Consider the following 16,009-nt stretch of genomic DNA (forward strand, 5'->3'; position numbering starts at 1 on the left):
AACCTCATCCCAAATGCTCCTTTTATGAATCAATCAGTGTGATATGCTTTTTTTGTTTGTTTGTTTTTTAAGACAGGGTTTGTCAGTGTAGCCTTGGCTGTCCTGGAACTAGCTCTGTAGACCAGACTGGCCTCGGACTCACAGACTGTCTCTGCCTCCTGAGTGCTGGGACTAAAGGCGTGCACCACCACCGTCCAGCCAGGTATGCTTGTTTTTAATGAGGCAATACTAAGTCCATAGTGAACACTAGCATCACTCTGTGGGCACATAGTCCTACAGTTTTGACAGATGTGAATGGTCACAGCACTGCACAAAAACGTCACCCTCCTCAGTCTCCTGTGTATCACACACTCACCCTGCCTCTCTGCCCCCTCACTTCTATCTAGCCCTTGAGTTTTTAAAAAATTTTAAAAAATTCTGTCTCTGTAGTTTTGTCTTTTCCACAAAATCATAAAGTATTCAGTTTTTAGGTTGGGTGTTTGCACTGAGTCGGTTGCATTTAAGACTCTGCTCTCTCATTTCATAGATTCCCTGTATAGCCAGAGCTTCTCTAATAGCCCAGGCTGGCCCCAAATTTATGACAGCATTCCTCAAAAAATGAACAAATGTGAAATTAACTTTAATGGCAAACTCTATTTCTCCCAATGCATAAAATATCATTTTAACATTTAATCAGGGGGCAACTTCAAATAATTATATATTTTTTTGTACCAAGCCCTTGAAATCTAGCACACCTCAGGGTAGACTGGCCACATCCAACACTCAGCTTGTGACTGCCACACTGGACAAGGGGGATGCAGTTTTGTTCTGGGTGCTGAGGACATGGCAGAGATCAAAAGGGACAGGAATCTCACTTTCATAGTGACGTTCTGGTGTGTAACAAAGGAGCAAGCAAATACTTTTGGAGAGCTTTATTAAGAAAAGAACATAGGAATATTACCACAGAGATCTGAAGGTAGCTGAAGACGGCCTGAGTAATCCAGAGAGCCCTGTGGATGCCGAGACTTCAAATTATGTTCTGGCTTTGTGAGAGCCTAGCCAGTTTGGTTGTTCACCTTCCTAGACATGGACGGAGGGGGGCGGACCTTGGACTTTCCACAGTGCAGGGAACCCTGACTGCTCTATGGACTGGAGAGGAAGGGAGAGAGGAGTTTGGGGGAGGGGGAGAAGGGTGGGAGAAGGGGGAGGGAAATGGGAGGCTGGGAGGAGGAGGATACTATTTTTCCTTTTCTCAATAAAAAAAAAAAATTAAATACAGGGGAAATCACAGCCAGATCACACTGATACTAGGTAACAAGCCGGCTACTCCAAAATTCAGCTTAGCACAAATAGTTATTATTGCACGTGAGACTCCAAGTCAGCGGGGCGGCTCTTAGCCCAAGGTGGGCTCATGCGTGTACCAGGAGAGCTGCAGGTCAGCTCGGTGGCTCTGTAGGACAGCTCGGGCCTGCTGTCTGCTGACTGGAACAGGATGACTTCAGCTCTTTTCCATGTGGCTTCTCACCAATAACAAGCGAGCCTGGACCTGTTCTCTGGGCAGAGGCAGCAGATCGGCAAAGGGAAAGCTTTAGGTTTCTTAAGCCTCCAATGTGAAATGTATCACTTCTGCCCCTTTCTTTTGACTACGGGGACTTACAGGGCCTGCCTTGATTCTCAGAGGAACTGTAGAGGCAGTCACGTTACAAAAAGTGTGACAACAGAAATGGGCAACAAATCCTGGCAATATTTGTTACCAACCACTTCAATTATGAGAAAAGCTTTCACCTCCCCTAGCTGTGAAAATCCTAATCCAGGGCTGGGCATGTCAGCTCAGTGGCGGAGTGCTTGCCCGGCACATGGAAGGTTGGAGTTCTAGTGCCACACACATAAACTGCTAAACTTCTGTGTCCAACAATATAACCTCAGAAAATAAAGGCAAACCCAAAACTAACAGGATGGTCTGAAAAAAAAATTCCAAGCCAAAGATTTGAATGTATCTTTTGCAATTATTGATTGACCAAACAGATAAACAAGTTAGTCAAGCTATAGAAGCTGAACAGACTTAGAAGTAATTTAATGCTAGTGCTTGGTTAGCAAATATTTATGTTTATATCTGTGGATGTGGCACTGTGTCTGTGTGTCTCTTCCTTATGCTGCAGTGGAAGAAAGCATGCTAAGTTAATGTGTAAGAAAAACAATGATAAGTATGGAGACAAACGAAGGAATTAGAGAACGCTGGCAGAAGGGCCAGCAGAGGTGAAGGAGCAAGTCGTACATGTCTGGAGAGCTGCAGAGGTTACAGTCAGCACGAAGGCCTGGAGCAAAAGCCCGCTCAGAGCTAGCAGACAGAAGGCAGGCTTGGCAAAGTGGAGGGATTGGTGGTTGTCAGGGGCCCATCATGTAGGGTCCTTGGGCCGTGATAAGGATTTGGGAGGGTGTCAGCTAGATTTTTTTGACAAGGTGTCATGCAGCTTTAGTGGTGAGGACCTCAGGGAAAGGCCGTTTCCAGAGGCAAAAGTCAGAAATCTTAGAGGTTGCTGGGTACCAACCAAGTCTTGTTAGACAGCACAGTCCAATCCCCCTTGCTTTGTTTTTTTTTTTTTTAAACTACCTAGAGGGTAGTTTATTCCCCAAGGGATATCAGCATCTCCAGAGAACATATTCCAATTATCCTGGAAAACAAGGTAATTGGAACCGTGATTGTACTCATCTTCTCAGTTCTCATGATGAAAAAACACAAGGACCGAAGGTAACGTTAGATAGCTTAGTCTCCCTTCCAGGGGGAACCTTAATTTATGGCGCCACTACCGTTTAGTGTCTTGCCACTTTCCTTTCAAGGCATAGCCCTACACAAGAGTAGCTTCAGTCGACAGTTATTTAATGAGTACCTACTGTGTGGGGGCCCTCTTCTAAAGGGACAGAGAAGAAAAACAGTTTCTAAAACCAAGCCTAACAAGAGCTAAGACAAGATTCCTGCCCTTTCTTCCCAGAGAAGACAAACATGCAAGATATGTGAAATAGGGTATGCTAGATGTGGAGAGAGACATCCTTGAGAAATAAAATAAAATGGGGCAGTGATATTTGAGAGTGAGGTACTACAGCAGTTTAAAATAGGCTACTCAGGGTTGGGGGTATAAGCTGGCAGACAGGGAACGTGTCTAGCATTTGCTGGACCTTGACTCAATCCCAAGCAGCTCTTTCTCTTCTCTCTCTCTCTCTCTCTCTCTCTCTCTCTCTCTCTCTCTCTCTCTGTGAGAGATTCATTAAACACCTAACATTCATTCCATCTAAATGGATGGAAACAGCCTGGCCTCTGAGAGGAGGCACACATAGGGGGAGGAAGAACAGCAGCAGTGGGGTGCAGACAGGAAAGAGGAGGGGCTGCTTTGTCAGCAGGAAAGGGCAGGGTCTAGCACTCATCTTGTAGTGCTTTGTAACCAACCACTACAATATGCAAATGTACAGTATAATTTATTCCCCACATCCTAGTACAAAGGAAAAAAAATGTTGTTCACTTCTGGTTTCATTGTACTGGGCTTTTTTTTTTTCTTCCAAGACAGGGTTTCTCTGTGTAACAGTTCTGACGGTCCTGGAACTCACTCTGTAGACCAGGCTGGCCTTAAACTCACAGAGACCTGCCTGCCTCTGCCTCCTGAGTGCTTGAACTGAATTTTAAGTTATATTTTATGACACATTTTCCAGAAAAGAACTGAGGGTCTATTTAGAAAAGCTAGTTCTGCCGCAGCCCATGCCTGAGTTCGAACTAGGGAACAGGAACAGCAGAAGAAAGGCGCCCTGCTAGTTTTCTTTACAGGAGAGTATAAGCCCACTCAGGGGGAGTTCCAGGTAGTGGGGGTCTTGCCTTCCCTAGACAGCACACAGAAGGGCAGCCTGTAGCATCAAGGGGCACAGACTGGGTTCAGATCCAGGATTACAGGCATGTAACTAGGACAGTGCTGGGAAACCTTTAGACATAGGAGGGGAAACAGAGCATCAGACGAAAGAGTTGCCTGGGTTTTTGATCAGGTGAGTATCATGTGACATGGGGGTGAGAACTGTGGAGGGCAAAAAGGCTGTTTCTGAGATAAACCTTAGTAGGGTATAGCAGTACACCTCTGTAATTTCAGGACTTGGGGGTAAGGCAGAAGGTTAAAGAGTTCAAGGTCATACTGAGTACTGCAGCACAGTCTCAAAAGTAACCAAACAAATGAATCAAGAAATAAATCAGGACTCAAGCAAATACAACAGGCAGCTTCCGGCCTGTATGTCATCTAGTCATTATCCCCTTCTGGTGTGGTACTCAGGACCATGGCAAGGGTCTTTACAAAGCATTTGCTTTCCACAGAGCTAAAGAGGTTAAGGTTGTACAGTCTTTGGGGCTAGAAGAGTCTCAACTCCCCTCGAGATAAGCCCTGGATGTGGCACAATCTCTATCAGTGCTGATACAGGGCTAGGAAGGTGGAGAGCCCTCGCTCACCACAGCTGGGTATATTCATGAGTCTAACCTCCTCAGACCCAGGCTCGCTATTTCCCTTCAAAATTCACATACAACTGCTGGGCAGTAGTGGCGCATGTCTTTCATCACATCACTTGGGAGGCAGAGGCAGGCGGATCTCTGAGTTTGAGGCCAGCCTGTTCTACAGAGTGAGTTCCAGGACAGTCAAGAGCTACATGGCAAGACCCTGTCGCAAAAAACCAAACCAAACCATGTACAACTTCTTTCCCAATTTCCCCAACCCCAGGCTGATCTGAAACCCTCTTTTTCAGCCTCCTTAGTGCAGGGGCCATAGGTGTATGCAACCATACCTGGTTTCATGTGTAACTCTGCTACATTTAGGACTATCCAGGCAATCCAATTAAGTTGATATTCCCTTGTTAGTTGCAGTATCTTAAGCAAGTGCCAGCCTTCCTGTTTCCTTTTCTGGACATTAGGGAGAAGAGTCTAGGGTATAAACGAGTTCTCTAAAATCCCTAGCCTCATTCCTCATATGTACTAGGTTCTCTGCTCTTTTGAGCTGGGAATAGAACCCAGGGCTTGCCTATGACATGCGAGTGATCTATCACCAAGTTATATATGCCAAACCCCATTCTCCTTTCATATCTCAGTCCAGACTGACCTGGCATGCTCAACGCTCCTGCCTCAGCCTCAGGACTGGCATTATAGGTGCACACCCTTGCTCTCCTCCTTCCTCACACAAACTCGGTGGATTATATTGTTGCCAAATGCTGTGGCTATATTATAAACCAGTGCTTGTCAAACTTTGATGTGTGAATCAGTTGCCTGGGGGAATCCCACTAACCTCCAGATTCTGATGGCTGGAGTTGGGGTGGGGACAGGAATTATCCCTTCCCAACAAGGTCAAGGATTATACCTAAATGCTGACTATGGGGTCTTTCTTTCAGTATCAGGAATTCAACACAACTAAGTTCCATCATTTAATGCGAGGACATAAAACCCACAGAAGAATGCCGAAGACCATTTCTTTAAAAAGTTAACCTTTCCACTTTAGTTTCATTTAGCATCAAGGCCTGCCAAATGCCCAACACCAGCAGGGTTAGGCCAGAAGGATATTTCCCTTGGTCTCGGAAACTCTTCCAGGACGATCTTGCAACTGCCTCTCGCTACCTCTTCTGGCTGTTTGATCTTACCTTTTGCCTCTGAGGATGATTACCCTTTAATTAGCACCCACCACCATGTCATCTAAATAATTAAACTAAATGCAGTCTGCACCACTGCCAGTCATCTTCAAACAAATGACAAAACAAGATCCCAAGCGGCTGATTAAAAAAAAAAAAGGACAAAACTGACCCAAATAAGTCATATATGTATACCATACACAGTGCAAGACCTGTTAACAGGTACCTTAGAGAAAGTTACAGGAACAGGTGGCTTACTCTGAAATCAGGATGAGAATGTAAATACACAGTATCAGGGAAACTGCAGACGCAAGAATGTAAATTATGGGACTTGGCATCAAAATGAAAACAATTCAAGTGTGTTTAAAATCCACCTGAATTCCTACTGGGGCACATTTACCTCCCCACCCTCCAGGTTGGCAGAAGGGAGTGCCAGGGATCTCACCAAGGCCATGCTGGAGAAGCACTCTGCCTCTTATTCATCTGCCCAGCCTCAAGTTTTTATTTCTCCTCTAGGATCTTCCTGACTACATCGGAAGGGTCCTGCAACTTGAGAGAACTTTATAAAGTAAATCTGGCAGAAGAGGTGCCCTTCTCCCTAAACACATGTAGTAGTTTTCTAACTTCTCAGGCGAGTCTCCATTAGCTGCCCATCAAACACCAAGCCTGATAACTCACGCACACATTTCTCGTAGGGGAAACGGATTGTGCTAAGTTTTAGAAAGCTATTTCCCCATGGAAGTCTTAAAATGAAGCTTCTCCAAATTTCTCAATTAGGTAAAACACTCTCACGGAAAAACGTCTCAGTAGACTGGAAAATTTAAAATAATACTTCCGTCCATCATCCACTACCTTCCTGCCCCGACTAGTCAGTTAAAAACAACAAGGAACCCCTCCAAATCAATCAAAAAGAACAACTTTATTATGATCAATTTTAGATATAAACACTGGTAGGACAGCATGTGTGTACACATCCCGCAGTTCGAACAACGAAGAACATTCTCGGTGTATTTATTCCCCTATTCCAGTTTTCACAGGCATAGTCTAAAGCAAAATAAACATTGGATCATTTTACCCGTCCACACTTCAGTATGTCTTTTTATTTAAAGTCACATCACCGTAAGCACATTCAATAAAGATGACGATAATTCCTTGGTAACATACAACACCCAGGGTGTGTGTGTGTGTGGTGTCACTGCTAACAGGTGGGGGACAGGAGACACACTTCGGAGTGGGGACGAGTGGGGGCGGGGAGGAAGAGGATGAACGGCCGGGCTGAAGCGGATCGTGGCCGTGAAGAGACCGGCACCCGGCTCCTCCTGGTTTCGGTCCTCGTTACCTGCGTAGGCCCGCTCGCACCGTCAGACTGGGTCAAGGGCGGCCCCAAGCTCCCTGCCTCCAAGGTCCGGGCGGTGGCCCAGCAGGCTCGGCGCAGCTGCACAATCCACTGTCCCCAGACACCCGAGGGTCCCTGGAGGGGAAACGATTGACACAGCTGCCTGCACTGTGCCCCGTGCCTTCCCGCGCCGCACCTGCGTCTCGTCGCGTGGCCAGGAACTAAAACTGGCTCCCGAGCCGGTGAGGTCCAGCAGGCCCGCAGGCAGAACTCAGGCCCGCAGCCAGAACTCTGCTCCGGAACCTGGCTTCAGATACCAGGACCTCGCGGGAGGGAACTACAACTCCCGTCGGGCTTCGCGACCCGACCAATGGTGGTAGCCGGCGCGTGCGGGGCGCGGCGCCTGCGCGGCGGTTTGAGTAAGCGGCCGTACGATTGGCTGCGGGGTCGGGTGGCTGCGCGGGGCCTGTGGGAAGCGGAGTGACGGAGCGAGCGGCTGTTGGAGGAAGGAGGTGGGGGCCGGGAGCGCAAATGGCGTTGAGATGGTTCAGGGCCCTGTTCAAACTCCAGCGCTGACCATTCACCGGCGGAGGCGGCGGCGCAGGAGGCGGCGGCGGCCCAGCGGGGGCACGTAGCAGGCTCGGCACCGGCGGCGGCCGTCAAGGAGGCCTAGGCTCTGCCCGGCCGGCGCGCCTAAGCTGGGGAGGGAAGTTGCGGAGCCGCCGCTCCTCCCCCCCTCCTCGACCGGGCTTCCTATTTACCGAAGCAGAGCCGCTGGCTGTGACGGCAGCAGAGCCCCCTCGCCTCTCTGGGCGCACCGGTCGGCACTGTTCTCCCGCGCGGGGCTCCCGCGCCCGCCCGTGGGCCGTTGGGAGCGGGGGAGGCGGAGGCGGCCCGAGGCCAAAGCACCCGCCAGGCGCCGAGGGTAAGTGAGGTCTCGGGCGGCTGCCTAGGCCCGGAGTGAGCCGGGCTGGGTGGAGGAGGCAGGGGCGGTGCGAGTCTCGTTGCTCACCTGGCTTCTAAGGAAGTTGGGCACTGACCGATCTGAAGAACTCTTTCCCCCTCCACCTCTTAATTTCCCGTTTAAGTTCTTTTTCCGGGCGGCCGGCTGGTTCACTTCTCTCTTCCGAACGCGGTCCGGTTGGTTCCAGTGCCGAATTCTTTGCCCCGTAGTTTTCCACCGCCTCTAGCCGTCACCGAGGCCTTGCTTCGGGGACTCGGTGGCAGAAGCTTCCGGGGCGTCCGAAGCGACATCCCTTTCCTGGGCGGTGGGGGTTGGGAGGAGAAAAGTTGCGGGAGCGTCCAGCCGGAGGGGTGTCTGGGTTCTAGCCTCCGGGCGCACTCGCCGCCCCAGGTGAGAATTCCTGCTTCCGTCTGTTTCCCCCTTCCACGTTCCTCCCTTAATGGAAGCCCCTAATGCACTTTGGGGGCGTGGGAGAGGCTAGGTTTTTAGGCAGTTTAAGTGTGAGGACTCCCTCCCCCCCCCTCCCCTAATTTAAATCCCTGCACCCTTCCCTCAGAAGTCGACTGGGCTTTGGGAACAGGCCCAAAGGTCCGAAAACACTTAGTTGTGACCCCTTCTTTGCTATTTAGTTAGGACTGTTGGTGAAGTTCGGAGCCTGAACAAGGTAGTGTGTCTGAAATGTGTGTAAAATGTCGTGCCAGATATATGTCCACTCCCGAATTTGTACATGTGCTATGCTTAGATAATGTCATCGCAGGAGTCTGCGGACTTTTTTTTTTTTAAATGGGCGTTAGAAAACAATAAAAACAATCATACAATGAACTCTCTTGTATTCATCTCTACTGGATTCAGTAGACAGTAACACAACCAAATTTGCCTCATCCACACATTTCCCAGTGCTTAATATTAAAAGGCCCCTGATGTTATTTCTTCAGTATTTAATGATGTTATAATACAGTGTGTATTTGTGAGACACGATCTCTTAAAAAGTTCAGTTGTCTTATCACTTCACTCAGTATCAAATATTCATTTGCAGACCTTAAACTTTGAATAGTGGATGAATGCTTTGTGGTTTTGCCTGTTTTTTACGGAAAGTTTTCAGATGTTGCCATATAGGAGATTAAGTCTAGATTTTTGGTTTGACCTTTAGTCAGCATTTTTAGATGATTGCCATGTATGTGTGTCCAAAACATTCCAGTTTTGTTGGAATATATAAATGTAGGACTGCAGATCACAGCTTAAAGAAATGACTATTTTCTTGTCTTTGGTAGCTCCCCAATTATTATACTTTGTTTTGTTTAATAGGCTATACTTAACAAGAAAGACAATAAAGCTTGTTAGTGTTCCAAACTACAAAATGGAAACTCTCTGAGGAAAGTTAAATTTTCTCTTAGCTCAGATGTGTATGATGACTAAATTATTATTTTGTCCAATCAGAATTGGTTTCAAACATTAGTTGTGCGGTGGGGGTGAGTCTTTATGAATATTTGCTGAACTAAATTGAATAGTGATTCATTAAGTTGTAAGAACTTAATAAAAATATTAAAGGTGTAGATGGAAAACATTTGAAAGCATAAGTTAAATACTATCCCCATTGTAAGTTTCAAAGTAATGAAAAATTTTCAAGACTTAAGCATTGCTTACCACCCCCCAGAATTGATAAATTGATATTTAAACTGCAGGTCAAAGTGTTAAGAAATGGATAAGGATTGATTGTGCTGTAAAAGTACCATAACTTGTAGTTTTAAAATGTTTGACCTGTGACTTCACTTGGAAATTTTTTTCCAGTATATTTTTAGGTAAATCAAGTAGATTGATTTGTTTGTAAATTGAATAGGAAAATAAAGGCTATGTGTTTCTATTTTTTTATTTTTTATTCTTTTTATTTATTTTGGTTTTTTGAGACAAGGTTCCTCTGTGTAGCTCTAGCTATCCTGGAACTCACTTTGTAGACCAGGCTGACCTTAGATTCAGAGATCCGCCTGCCTCCCAAGTGCTGGGATTAAAGGGGTATGCCACCACTATTTTTATAATAATAAGTCGTGTACCTTTGTAAAATGGAGTTCATCAACTTCAGAAAATTGTCACTCAGCAAATGAGCGCAGCACTATAGTGATAAGGAAGATGAGATGAATGAATTCTTAAATTTAGGGAAATGACCACTAAAGGAACGTTTTTAAAAGTCAGTTCAAATGACTTTAGTCCAAAAATCAGAGTCTTTAAGGTGAGGTAGAAGTTATAGATTGTACCATATGAGAAAATAGCAGTTTTCTTACCCTTTATATGAAGAACAGTAAAATTTCAAAGAACTAAAATTAGTCATTTGACATCATTTAGATCTTGGAAAACTTAATATATTGTGGTTAATGATTTTCTATTTGGGTACTCTATTGAGATTTTTTTTTTTCTGGTTAAATTGTATTAAGAATAGTTCATTTGGAACTTGAGAAATGTCTTAAGTTAGATTTGTAGATACTGCATTGCAAGTTGGTTAGTAAACTTTTTTACTCTGTAAGTTTCATACGAGTATGTATTTATTATAAAACAAACCAAAACACCACCAAGCCTGATGGATGGAAGTATAGGATGGAAAACAAGCCTCTTTAACTTACTCGTTTAAACTAGTTTAAAAGCAAGTCCTAGGATCTTAGTTTTATAAAATGCTTAAAATATGTTAAGAGATTGTTGATTATATTTTCTTAAATTTCTTTCCACAGGGAATATGAAACAGGTGTCAAAATGACATCCAGATTTGGAAAAACTTACAGTAGGAAAGGAGGAAATGGCAGTTCAAAATTTGATGAAGTTTTTTCCAACAAACGGACTACTCTTAGTACAAAATGGGGAGAGACCACATTTATGGCTAAATTAGGGCAGAAGAGGCCCAATTTTAAACCAGATATCCAAGAAATTCCGAAGAAACCTAAAGTAGAAGAAGAAGATACTGGAGATCCTTTTGGTTTTGATAGTGATGACGAGTCTCTACCTGTTTCTTCCAAAAATTTACCCCAGGGTAAGGGCTCCTCTTACTCAGAATCTAGTGACGCTGCTCAGCTCGAAGAAGTCACTTCTGTACTTGAAGCTAATAGCAAATTTAGTCATGTGGTGGGTGAAGACAGTTTTGCTTCTGATAGATGCTTACTTATGGAGGATACTTTGATTGGGAAAGAAAAGAGCACAAATAGAATCTCGGAAGACCATGCAAACAAAAGTAGTTGTTCTAAATTAATAACTTCAGGTAAGTTTTGATGGTCTTTATAAGCCAAGAGAGCTTTTTATAAACCATTATGTGATAGTAAAATTTTATTATTTGTGTGTGTATGCATGTGTTTGGAAATTAGAGGACAATTTGTATAGTTGTTTCTTTCCTTGTTTCCCTGGGTTCCAGAGATCAAACTCAGGTTGCCAGGCTTGCAGGGTAAGCACCCCTGCTGAGACATGTTACTGGCACCTTACAAGATGTATGTGCATGCACACTCATGTTATTACTTGTTTTCTCCCCTTCATTTATGATCAATAGGGGCTATTGGTAAGGTTTTTTTTTAATTTATTTTTATTTCATATGTATGGATGTTTTGCCTGCATAATATATCTTTACTGTGCATGCTTGGTGCCCTCAGGCTAGAAGGGGAGATGCTGGAGTTAGCTGTCACATGGTGCTGGGAACTGAATCCAGGTCCTCTGAAAAAGCAGCTGTGCTTGTCCCTCTCTCCAGCCCCCTTAAAAGTTTTTTTTTCTGGGGGGGGGGGTGCGTTTTGAGACAAGGTTTCTCTGTAGCTTTGGTGCTTGTCCTTGAACTAGCTCTTGTATACCAGGCTAGCCTTGAACTCACAGAGATCCACTTGTCTCTGTGTTGGGATTAAAGGCATGCGCCACTGCACAGCTCTTAAAAGATTTTTTTAAAAAGAATTTATTTTAACTTTATTTTATGTTCATTGGTGTGAAGGTGTTAGATTCCAGGGAACTGGAGTTACAGACAGTTGTGAGTTGCCATGTGGGTATCGGGAACTGAACTTGGGTCCTCTGAAAGAGCAGCCAGTGCTCTTAACTATTGAGCCATCTCTCCAGTCCCCCTTATAAAGATTTTTAAAACTTTGAAGAACTCAATTGGGTTGAATTTTTCATTCAAATAACTTCTTAGAGACTTGTTACCTGGTGTATTTTGAGAAGTCTTTCTTACCTTGTATTTGTTAGTGTTTTGTATTGTAGATTGGTTGGCTACTGATAATGACAAGGTGGTAATTTACATTGAGGATAATTAGAGTTTTCTCTTAAAAGTAGTTCCAAAATTATTTTTTTTTTTTTTTGATTTTTCGAGACAGGGTTTCTCCGTAGCTTTTGGTTCCTGTCCTGGAACTAGCTCTTGTAGACCAGGCTGGCCTCGAACTCACAGAGATCCGCCTGCCTCTGCCTCCCGAGTGCTGGGATTAAAGGCATGCGCCACCACCGCCCGGCCCAAAATTATTGAATAGAGACATGGAGTGTTACATAAACTGAGATTAACTTTAAGTATTTGGGCCAGTATTACATCAGTCTTCTGTGAGATGTTCGAGACTTAGTGAATGATAAAGATGGAGTTAACTAAATGAATATTTAAGATGTGGTGAAAATGATATGATTTGAATCATGCAGGCATCCTGTCAACAGTAGATTAAGGATGGCTATTACAGTTGAAAATTGTCCTTCGGTCTCTATCGTTTTCACAGATTTTTGTGATGGCCACATAACTAACTGTCCTATTTTGAAGGAAATAAATAGAAATGCTGGTACTGTGATCCACAATGAATTTGATAGACTTACTGTAAGGCACATCAAGTAGTGTAGTAATCAAGTAATGGAGGGTGACTTGCATAGTTATGCTAAAAATGCTTAACGTTTTCCCCACTTTTTCTCACCTTTGGTGAGCCAGCTGTTGTCATTCCCTTGATCTCTGTGTTAATACTCATTTGGTTGTTGCTTTCTTCATATTTCTCCTGAAGCATTGTTCTTAAGCTTAGATTATCATTAAAAAGATAAAATAAGCAAGACAAAAGCAGCTTAAAACTGTTTCCAGGTTAGCTTTTAAAATTTTTATTTTTTTATTATTTTTTTAATTTTTTTAAAGATTTATTTATTAAGCATACAATGTACTGCTGGCAAGGAAGGCACCAGGTCTCATTACAGATGGTTGTGAGCCACCATGTGGTTGCTGGGAATTGAACTCGGGACCTCTGGAAGAGCAGCCAGTGCTCTTACCCTCTGAGCCATCTCTCTAGCCCCCTTTATTTTTAAAAGATAAGCTAGTGGCAAAATCAGAATGAGATTTTTAAAATATTTATTTTAAAAATTTTTTTATATGGTTTTGCCAGCATTTATGTATGCATGCCACATGCATTCCTGCTGTCCACCAAAGTCAGAAGAGGGCATCTGAACCCCTAGAATTGGGAGTTACAGAAGTTGGGAGCCACCATGTGTGTGCTGGAAATTGAACCCAAGTCCTCTTCAAGAGCAGCTAGTGCTCTTAACCACCAAATGAGATTTATTAATATGTTGTTGACCCTACTATTTGTTCAGATTTGGCCTGGGCTCTGAGAATACTGTTCATTTTGAAGTGTGTGGTATTCTTACTATCATTTCTTGTGGATTTCTGATAGTTGTTTTACATATGAGGCAGGTAGCCTGGAGATGGAAGAGGAAAATGGCAAGTTGTTAAAGTTGTCATGGAAGACCAAAGGATACTGTTTTGGAATATGAGGCACCCAATGGTGGAAAAGGCCTTGGTGGTAGAGGGTTGAGAAAAAAATAAATGTTTAATAAGGGGGTAGGAGCATTTATAGGAATTAATTGCTTATGTGTCTTTACATATGTCCATATTACTGTTGGAAGTTGCTAGAAACTAGCTAGTGCAGTTTTCTGTGGGTTGATAAAGCTTCCCATTCGTGTTGCTAAGTTGTAGTGTTTGTATTGACCCTGTATCCACATTCCATTTTAATGAATTTTGAGGAGAAAATATATACTAAAATACAGATAAACAGATATTCAAGAAAAATCTTACTTTGTTTTTCTTGTTACAAAGGCACACCTACCCAGGTGGTGGTGGTGGTGGTACACTCTTTAATCCCTCCAGTTAGGAGACAGAGGCATGTTGATTTCTGTGCAGGACTATTACAGAGAATCCCTGTCTCAAAAAACAAAAACAAAAAAGCCAACAACAAAAAAGCAAAAACACTTAGTGTGAAGGGAAAAATATAGCAGTATGATTTTTTTTCTTTTCTTTTTTCTTAAGACTTATTTATTTATTATTTATACGGCATTCTGCCTGCATGTATGCCTGCACACCAGAAGAGGGCACCAGATTTCATCATAGATGGTTGTAAGCTACCAGGCGGTTGCTGGGAATTGAACTCAGGACCTCTGGAAGAGTAGTGAGTGCTCTTAACCTCTGAGCCATCTCTCCAGCCCGATTTTTTTTTCTTTTTATTGACTTTCTGAAGCTGTAAACTCTGGCAACTCCTATAGGGTAGGAAGCAAACTTGGAGGAAGTCTTTTAATTTTTTGGTGGTCTTAATCTATCCTACATGTGTAGATAAATTATTTTTACAAACCATGTAGAAGTTAATATACTGAGCTTTACAGATTTTCTTTTCATTGCTTCTTTGTCTAAACTTTTAGGATTTTCTGTTTTTGTTTTTTTTTTTTTTTGCATCTGCTTGTCTTATTGTCAGCGCCTTTACTTTCACTCAGAAAGCAATTAAATGTTTTTTTTTATCAACAGTTTGTTCAAAGTGCGAAAGTTCAAGTTCTGTACTATGTTTCAGTGAGATAGCTGTTCAATCACCAGTTTCTGCTGTAGAATTATCACACTAATGAGAAAAGCTTATGCATTCTTAGGGTTTTATTATTTTTTTCTAATAGTAATATTAAGTGCATCTCTTTGTCTGTATAAAACTATGTGATTAAGTTTTTGATATTATAATTCTTTGTTTTAAATATTTTTTAATGAGTAGTACTTTTGAAAATTATGTGTTGACTGAGTTTCTGTCCCGCCCGGTTCCCCAGCCGTTTAGTCCCAAAAGAAATCACACAGTTGGGGCTGGAGAGATGGCTCAGCGGTTAAGAGCATTGCCTACTCTTCCAAAGGTCCTAAGTTCAATTCCCAGCAACCACATGGTGGCTCACAACCATCTGTAATGAGGTCTGGTGCCTTCTTCTGGCCTTCGGGCATACAACAGACAGAATATTGTATACATAATAAATAAATATTTAAAAAAAACCACACAGTTGTCTACATTAATCATAAACGGATTGGCCCATTAGCTCAGACTTCTTATTAACTCTTATAACTTATATTAACCCATTATTTCTATCTATGTTCGGTGAGACAGTCACATCATCAGTCTTCTGTGTCTGGGCAGGACTGCAAAGGAATGGGCTTCCTTTTTCCCAGAATTCTCCTGTTCTCATTGACCTGCCTCTACTTCCTGTCTGGTTGTCCCGCCTATACTTCCTGCCTGGCTACTGACCAATTAGTGTTTATTTAAAATATAAGTGACAGAATATAGACGATTGTCCCACACCTCTTTAATTTAAAGAGGAACTTCAAGATGAAGTCATGATAAAACAGATGGTGGTTGGGCTAGAGAGATAGCCTAGTGGGAAATGCCTAAAAACCTGAGTTTGATCTCTGGGAACCACATAGTGGAAGGAGAGAACCAACTCCAAGTTCTCTTCTGACCTTAATACAACCCTCTTCAAACAAACAAAAAACCATTTATCTTTGTATGGGTGTTTTAACCTGCACGTGTAACCTGTGAACCATATGTGTGCAGTGTCTGTAGAGACCAGAATAGGGAGTTAGTTAGATCTCCTGGGACTGGAGTTCTTCAGTTATAAGCCACCAGGTGGGAGTTGGGTCCTCTGGAAGAGCAGATAGTACCTCTGAGCTATCTCAGCCCCAGTATTGACTGATTGACTTACTGAGTTCCTTCCTTGTGCATCACATGATAGGCTGTACATGTAGAAGGCAGAGTACACCTTTATGAAGTGGGTTCTCTCCTTCCATTTTTTTTTTCAAAACATGCATTAGTGTTCTGCCTGCATATATGTGTAAGAGT

General features: G+C 43.3%; 1 protein-coding gene across 3 annotated transcripts in view; it reads left to right on the forward strand.

Moving 5' to 3' along the window:
- Positions 1–7,416: 7,416 nt before the first annotated feature.
- Wapl (WAPL cohesin release factor) overlaps positions 7,417–16,009 on the forward strand; it is a 64,525-nt gene continuing 55,932 nt past the window's right edge. For 2 of the 3 annotated variants that reach the window (XM_041662360.1, XM_041662361.1), the window contains exons 1-2: positions 7,417–7,877; positions 10,634–11,154. In XM_041662360.1, the coding sequence (XP_041518294.1) occupies positions 10,656–11,154 (499 nt within the window). In that variant the 5' untranslated portion in view covers positions 7,417–7,877; positions 10,634–10,655. The remainder of the gene's footprint in view (positions 7,878–10,633; positions 11,155–16,009) is intronic. The other variant, XM_041662362.1, reaches the window with a different exon arrangement.

The sequence above is a fragment of the Microtus oregoni genome, unplaced genomic scaffold (assembly GCF_018167655.1).
Source record: "Microtus oregoni isolate MIOR12 unplaced genomic scaffold, Mior012 000013F_ref0000133, whole genome shotgun sequence".
Taxonomy (NCBI): domain Eukaryota; kingdom Metazoa; phylum Chordata; class Mammalia; order Rodentia; family Cricetidae; genus Microtus; species Microtus oregoni.